At 30.6% G+C, this 8837-nt stretch overlaps 1 protein-coding gene across 1 annotated transcript; it reads left to right on the forward strand.

Annotated features, from left to right (window-relative positions):
• The first annotated feature begins 506 nt into the window (after positions 1 to 506).
• Positions 507 to 2169, forward strand: LOC107025972 (hyoscyamine 6-dioxygenase-like). The gene is made up of 5 exons (XM_015226793.1): positions 507 to 683; positions 761 to 975; positions 1057 to 1322; positions 1400 to 1709; positions 1787 to 2169. Exons 2-5 carry the CDS (start codon positions 772 to 774, stop codon positions 2033 to 2035), a joined length of 1029 nt encoding a protein of 342 aa, XP_015082279.1. The 5' UTR covers positions 507 to 683; positions 761 to 771; the 3' UTR covers positions 2036 to 2169.
• Positions 2170 to 8837: the final 6668 nt, after the last annotated feature.

Raw genomic sequence — 8837 nt, forward strand, 5'->3', positions numbered from 1 at the left:
TCCAAAAACTTTCGTTTTTAAAAATCCAAAATTAAACTACGCCTAACCCAAATAAAATCAATTTATTTAATCAGTTTGATTCAATTTTACAATTTGGATCGATTTTTATTCTTACCGTTAACACCCCTACCCATTTTAATATCTTTAATTTCAATTCAATTCACCATTTGACACCCCTATAGATTTTACATAGTTATTTTGTAGTATTATAAAAAAGGTTAGAACAATATATTTGTAAGATTATATCAATATTTAATATATTTCTTATTTATCTATGTAAAATATTGATTGAAAATTTTAATATGTATATTTTAATTTAACAAAAATTAAAATTTCTATATTAGATATTTAAGATAGTTTCTCTGTACAAAATAATCTTAATATTAACACTATATTGATTCTTATCATTTTTCCGTAATTTGACTCTTAAATTTTATAAAATCAGCTTAGCAAAACCACTTCTCAAATAACTTACCCACATGTGAATTGTTTTTATTTTTTAAAAAGTATTTGTTTTTAAAATGTGTAATTTTAGTGGCATGCTCTAAAAAAAAATAATCTGAGCATCAGTTTTGGTTATGCAATTTCCTTCCCTATAAATGGCCCTCCATATCTCAAATGAGATATCAAACAATTTACAGAAGTAGTAGTATTAACATTTAGAAGATATCTTTGTTTCCCAGGTAAATAAATAAATAAATCCTCCTTTTCTTTGTTTGTTTATTTGTTGAGATTTTTCTGATTTTTGGTTTTGGTTTAGATTGATTGTCAATGGCTGATCTTCTCTCGAACTGGTCAAGCACATTAGAAGCAGTTCCTCCAAGTCATTGCATCCCAGAGCATGAAAGACCATCAGATCCAGTTGAAATTGGCGACAGTATTCCAGTTATTGATTTGGGAAAAGCTAATGGTGAAGAACGAAGTGTTGTTGTTAAAGATCTGTTGAAAGCTTTTGAAGAGTATGGGTTTTTTCAGGTATGCAATAGTACACAACTCTGTTTCCTTTTTTTTTCTTCCGTTAATGTGAAATTGAAATGATGATATATGAACAAACAGATAATCAATCATGGAGTACCTGTAGATCTAATGGATGAAGCAATGAAAGTGTACAAAGAATTTTTCAGTCTGCCAGCTGAAGAAAAAGAAAATTATGCAAAAGATGCAGCTAATAATACAAATAGGGGTGCAGCTACACTGTACAGTAGCAGTGCTAAGCATTATGATTCAGAGGAGCATCGTTACTGGAGAGATGTGTTGGAACATAGCTGCAATCTTGATGGAGAAGACAAAAAAACTTGGCCTGATAACCCTCCAAGATATAGGTAGGTACCTATCTGAACTATCTATGGTTAGCAATTAATTTCCCTCTTTTCTTACATGTATTTTGGTTGTACTTCAGGGAGGTTATTGGTGCCTATGGTGATGAATTGAGAAGGGTGAGCAAAGTTATCTTGGGTATGTTAAGTGAAGGGCTAGGTCTGGAGACAGGGTTCTTTGACAAAGAACTTGGGCAGAGAATGCTTGTGAATCACTATCCAGCATGTCCAGATCCAAGTTTAACCTTGGGAGTTGGTGGACATTGTGATCCTAATCTCATAACCATTATCCAACAAGAAGTCTATGGTCTTCAAATATTGAAGGATGACAAATGGATTGGTGTGCAGCCTATTCGCAATGCATTTGTGGTTAATTCTGGTTTACCAATTACGGTATGTATGTATAGTGTCTTCTCTAACACCTTTTTTTTCTTCCTCTTGTTATTCTCTTATTATTGCTATGCATACAGGTATATAGCAATGGAAAGCTAACTAGTGTTGCACATCGTGTGGTGACAAACACAACTGAGTCACGAACCTCCATTGGTACTTTTATTTGCCCCCATGAGATTGTTGAACCTGCAAAATCACTTGTTGGTCCTGAGAATCCTCCACAGTTCAAACCCTTCCATTGGGGAATTGATTTTATGCCACATTACCTCAGCAAGAAATCAGTGTACCACGCTTCATTGGAGCCCTTCAAAACAGAAGCTAATTAAGCATTAAGGATATATCAAGTCTATGCTGCTACTTCTTTTAATTTCCACTGAAATAAGAGCTTTAATTTAATATGTCTTTCTAGTTTGTATTCTACCTACTTCATGAATAAGAAGCTTTCAATCCTATTCTCTACTGTTTTCGATCTACATGAATATTTTTTATTTCCATTGCATTTTCAATCAGAAATTGTGCACAAAATCTCAAGTCACTAGATCGATTTGTGCAATTATTAATGTAGTAGTTATATACAAAATAGTCAATAGGTTTCTTTCTCATGATAATGTAATTGCAAGCATACTGTTTGGTTGCGCAAATATAGTTAAATAATTAGACTAACTAAATAGTTAATTATTAAAAATTTAAAAATAATACTTGATAAGTATACACTTTTATAAATAATATTTTATATTCATGTTTAATGTCTTGTTTATGACTAACCTTTTGTATGCCTCTATGTTACACTATAATTAGAGGCATGAGGGTTCCTATTGTATACACTTAAAGTTTTGATGAATATTTTGAAGAATAAGAAATGCTCTCATCTTTTGTCTCCCTATTTCTATTGCTTTATCTTTTATATTTCTTGTCTTATTTTGCTTTAGTTTTACAACAAGTTATCAGCACGAATATTCTATTATAGAAAGATTGAAGCAAAGTAAACAAAAGAAGGTAAATAATTGAGTTTATTTTCTCTCGGAAATAAGGTAAGTTATTGTGGAATCTATTTTATATTTTACTTGTGAACAAGATGAATGATCCATATTATTGTTAATGTGTATTTTTTTTCATCTATGACTATATATACTTTCTTTTGTATGTGAAACTTGTTTTATATTTTATCTATGATTATACTCATTGTTTTGTTATACATAAGCTTTTAAATTATTTTATTTTGCGTGTGAAATATTTTGGATTCACATGAAAATTGAAAAAGGGATGGTGATTGTGAGCAGCTTTAATTTAGTGTAATTGAAATTATTATTTTCTTAGTGTGCAATTGATTCTTTGATTTATATAATTCACTACCTTAATAATTATGCACCAAGCATAATATAATATAATGCTATATGTAACTCTCTGTTTTGACAAATTTAAGATATTGATACATACTTTGTTGAGAATATTTTTATTGTGTTTCTTTTGTTCTATATTTATTTGTGCATGTTAACCACAAAGTGACAATATTTTTTTTAAGGTTCAATGGTAAATCTAATTATATTTGGTTTATCATGTCATTGATTGACGGTAAGACGAAAAGAATTCAATTCCTATCGCACCAAGAGGGTAATACATTGAGTGAGAGTCCTGATGCATCATGATAATAAAATATTGGGTTGGGTCCCAACAAATAATGACGTAAAATGCCTTCTTATGGATAAGAAGTTGGGTTCAAGTCCCAACATTATATAAAGACGATGTAACGATGATTGAGCATATTGATATTCTCTTGACAAAAGTCATGAAATTTGTCCAATTGATTTGCTCCATTCTTTTATGTGAATGTGGTAGCATGAGATAGTATGTCTGAAAATGAGAAGTGGTCAAATGTATGAATGTGAGTGTGGTAAAATAATGATCGATGGTGGTAATTAAAAGGAAGAACATTTTGCGTTCTTAAGATGATCCTTCAAGTGTGAAGGTAAGTTTTTGTCATCAAAGTGGTATGAAAAGTTATTGGGCATATTGAGTTGGTGCAACCCAATCTAAAAGTTTTTAAATCCTCCATCAAAATAAAAGAATACAAAATGATAGTACATTTGGTACATTTAATCTCTTAAAGTGATGTTGAGGTGAGTCACATAAATTTGATAAATGTGAAAGTATGACAATGAATTTCTAATAAAAACTTATAGGACATGTTCAAATGGTAATGATCCATTTCTTAAAGAAAATGTGACTTGTGTTCTTATGGATAAGAACATATCCATGAATTGTTGGATAAATTACATATATCGCCTTTACGGGAGGTTTGAGATATTGAAAAGAAATATTTTGAAACAAATGACCGTTTAGTACTACACAAATATTGTCATATGTTAAATTATGAACTATTGAAGGACAAAAGAAAGAATAGTTCTTTCCTATAAAGGTTATGGTCATGACCAAACAAATTTGTCATTGGTTGTCAAGAAATAAGTCTTGCATGTGATAATTTTAACAATGACAATAATAATATTATTCTCCTTGAAGGAGATGGTCATCATAAGAATGACATTGTGAAAATTGTGGTAGTACACAAAATTTTTTGATAGTTCTGAAAGGACTAATTGTAACTATTTGGAGGAATGAAATAATTCATAATATTGGGGTTGTAGTAAGTTTCAAAAGAAACTTTTTAAGTTTCGGAAGAATTGAAAACAAATATTATATAAACAAATATTATATTGATATTGTAAATTATGGGAAGATTTAATATCTTCAAATTACTACAATCAAAGTGGGTAATAAATATTTACGTATAAGATTATCCATTTCTTTCGGTTGTTTGTTGTATACATTTATGGGCATGGTGATGGAATCACACACATAAGTTAACTAGAAGTTTACTTGAATAAATATCAGTTGGCATAATCGGTTGGCCATTCCGATTCAAATGTGATGCAAAAGAAATTGAGAATTCACGTGGCTATATGTTGAAGAAATAAAAGATTCTTCAAGAATTCTCTTTTGTAACTTGTGCGAATGTATAACCGTAAGATATAAAGTACGGTTCGTGCCTCGGGGCATAAAAATATTTTTGCAGAATTCCTGACATTATTAAATGGAGCAATGTTCTCCAATGGTGAATGCAATGAGACTTGTTTCAGTCTGGCAATAGATGAAATACTTGAATATGCATAATGGTTGATTATTATGTCTACTTGATGATGAAGGTTAAATGAAAATCTTTGAAGGATTTAAAAGGTGTTAAAGTAATTCCATTGAGTACCCAATTGTTTTAAGACTGCTTGACACAGAAAAAGAATCTTTTTGATCTCATAAAAATGATTTAAAATATCATGTATTATGCAATTGGTGCACTTACATATTGTTGGTTATGCAAATGCTAAAAGATTATTTGATATACATAATGAAAGTTATGTGAAAAGATTGTCATAGTATCATTTAAGTTATGACAAGAAACTACAAAGTAAGTGACTCAGCGCATAGAAGATGCGTGATTTTCTTTGAGAAGAAAAGATGAGCTTCAATAAAATTGAAAGGATCAATCTCCGAGTCAGAAATGATTTGATTATGTAGATGCAGAATATTTATTTGATCTCCGCATAAAGCTCAATCGCAAATGAACTATTTATTTACATATGAAGGTACAACAATATTTTGGTGTTCAAAGAATCAAACATTGGTCACCACTACTTCAAATCATGCAGAAATGATATTGATCTATGAAGTAATTAAGTCGACAGTGTGTTTGGTTAGAATCATGATTTGTCATATTCAACCAACATGTGATTTTCCTTTGGCAAAGGATATTTCATTCACTATATACGAAAATAATATTGAAGGGAGGACACAATCAAATGAGATCGGACGAAACATATTTCACCAAAAGTATTTTTCACATGTGATATTCAACAAAATGATGAGATTGACGTTCAAAGACTCATTCAAGTAATAATCTTGTAAACTTATTCACTAAAGATTGCCAACATCAATATTTAAGAAGTGGTAATGCAACACTGGAATGCACTATTTCAAGATATCAAGTAAAGTTTTTATTAGGGGGAGAAAAATATGCGTTGTACTCTTTTAATTAACCATGGTTTTGTCCCAATTGAATTTTCCTGGTAAGGTTTTTAACGAGGCAACATTCAAAGCGTGTTAAAAGATATTTGTACTCTTAACTAGGATTTTTTTTCACGGAGTTTTTTCCTAGTAAGGTTTTAACGAGACATATTATCTATGGACATCCAAGGGGGAGTGTTATAAAATAATATATTGTGGATGTCCATTACACAAATGGTTACTACATTACTTTCCTCCGTCATGAAAATAATCCACTACGCCAAAAAAGTTACTACATAACTTCCCTCCATTATGAAGATAACCTCCACCTTTATGATAATTATTCTTGTAACCTTTCACCTCCACAACCTCCTTCGTTATATTCATGTATAATGTCATGTTTATGTTAACCTTTTGTATGCCTCTATGTTACACTATAAATAGAGGCATAAGGGTTCCTATTGTGTAAACTTAAAGTTTTGATGAATATTTTGAAGAATAAGAAATGCTCTCATCTTTTGTCTCCCTATTTCTATTGCTTTATCTTTTATATTTCTTTTCTTATTTTGCTTTAGTTTTATAACAAGAACCTCATTTAATGAAAAAATATACAATAATTACATGACTGAGCAAATATATCCAACGTTTCACAATTCTGTCAGGCATCTCCAATCCTACTCTCTATTTTACTATTTAAATATAGAGTTTACTATTTTTTCAGACAATCAATTCAATCTAACTTTTTTTTTATTTTCTATTTTTTTTCACTCTTCTCAATATTATATTATTATTTCTATTTTATACTTATTTTCTTATTTCATAATATAGTTTTCTTCCTTTGTTTCGAGTAATCACTTATATAATTTTAATGTCATATAAAAATTTATTTTATTAAAAAAATTTATTTAATTTGAAATAAATTTTATTCTAAATTTATAATAACATACATTGCAAATAGATATTATATAATATACAAATTAGCGAACATAAATTGCAACAAAAATTGTTTGTGGTAATTATGGTTTTATGGGTGAATCGGGTTTACCCTTGTAGGATTATAAAACTGAACCTAATCAAATTAGACCCCTTTAACCTTATAAAAAATGAATTAAATCTGATTGGGTAAGGAAAAGATCAAAATACCCCTTACTATGTTGGATAACTTTTGTTATTTGGACAGCTCGACTTCAAACGAACATATCTCCCTCATACAAGCTTGAAATTGAGCAAACGCAGTGGTGTTGAAAATATAATTCAAAGACCTTTCATTTGATATCTTATGGGTCGCCTAACTCATCTTGTCTGAAAGTTATGGTCGTTTGAAGTTTACCCAAAATTTAAAGAAACTAAGAAATGACTTGAATGAATTCTCTTCAATTATTTTTAAAACTCAAGGTGCTACATCTAGTGACCTGAACACTCAAGAAATTATAGATTCCTCGATAAAATCTTACTTACAACGAAGGATGGTTCGGGTCTTAGTTCAAAAAATTTCCGAGTTGTTACAAAAAGACCTTTTCACCAGTCTCAAAGAAAGACTCATTAAGAATTGTTTTGGCTTTGGTAGTTCATTTTGATTTAGAGTTACACCAAATGAATGTGAAAATTGCATTTTTAAATGGAAATCTCGAGGAGGATGTTTATGCGGACCTGTAACATCTCGCAACTAGAAAGAACTAGAAAAGAGTTTAAAATCTAAAAATACTTATTTTTGGAAAGAATAAGAAAATCTGGAAATTTTAATCAAGATAAAAAGTGAGTTTTTGATCAACTTCGAACGACCATATCTTCTAGCTCAGGATGAGTTAGATGTAGTTGCAAATATGGTTGAAAAGACCTTAGAATAATCTTTCCAATACCGCCTAGTTTGTGCGATTCCGAGTTTTGATGAGTGAGTTATGCCTTTCGGAAATTGGGAAGTTGGATTAAGGAAAGCCCAATCCCGATTTGGGAAGGGCAAAGTTGTCTTTTTCTTACCTATTTAAATTTAATTGTTTATTTAGGAATTAATTGGGGTAAAACTAGACCTTTGTTCAGTTTAGAAAAATAGAATTCACGCTAGGGCTTGGAGAAGAGAGAAAGAAAGAGAAAAGACGAGAGAATTCAAAAATCGCCAAGAACACTCAAGCTCTGCGTGTGAAATTCGTCGGGGGTGATCCCTAAATAGGTATGTGAGATCACATAGTGTTGGGTCTGTTCTTCCACATGTCAATCTTGTTTAAATTCAACAAATCTAAGTTATTTGAATGTTAAGAAAGTGAGTTCTTGAAGAACATTGTTGAAATTTTTGTTGAATTCTTGATGATTTTGTTGTTGAAGTTTTGACTCATGCTTCTGGGTGTAATTTAGGAATGAATATATTGTATATTGATAGTACTAAGGATCCTATGTTTTTGGGAAAAGAACTATGAAAGTTTAAAGGGTTTAGAGATGGAAAATGAAGGAGAAAAGTCGACAACACCTGAGTACAGGAGTTGTGGCGCCGCGCTAGCCAGAGCACTAGCACCCCAAAGGACGACAATTCTTCCTATTCTTCCCCCACCTTTTCGTACTAGTTCGTAGTGATGTACCTATGTCTTTTAGTTGATTCCAGCACTTTAAGGTACATCTAAACATTATCAAAATCATTCATAAACATGAGTTCATGAACCTTGAATCAATAATCCAATTCAAGGAAAGTTAAGATCAATGTCAAAAAACTAAGAGTCAAGTCTAGAAGTTAAGAAGCAAGTAAAAAAAAAAGCTCTTAAAAGTTTTCAAGAGTCGTTAACAATGTTTAACTTTGTATTTCAGAGTCAAGTTCACGGTAAGTAAAGAGTAAATAGTTGAGTTCATTTCTCAAAAGTTATAAGGGAACTATGTATTCCCTAAGAGTTTATAAATGTTTTCACATTTCAGATAAGAGGAAACTAAGATTTCTTTAAAGAGTTTTGAGCAAGAAAAAGAAACATCGATTCCAACAGAGCTTTTAAGCTAAGTGTTAAGTAATTATCTCAACCCAAAGAAAGAAGTTATTTTAAACACATATGAGCTAAGTATATTTTTGGGAGTAATATTGAGCACTGATATGGGATG

The sequence above is a fragment of the Solanum pennellii genome, chromosome 7, assembly GCF_001406875.1.
Source record: "Solanum pennellii chromosome 7, SPENNV200".
Classification (NCBI taxonomy): Eukaryota; Viridiplantae; Streptophyta; class Magnoliopsida; order Solanales; family Solanaceae; genus Solanum; species Solanum pennellii.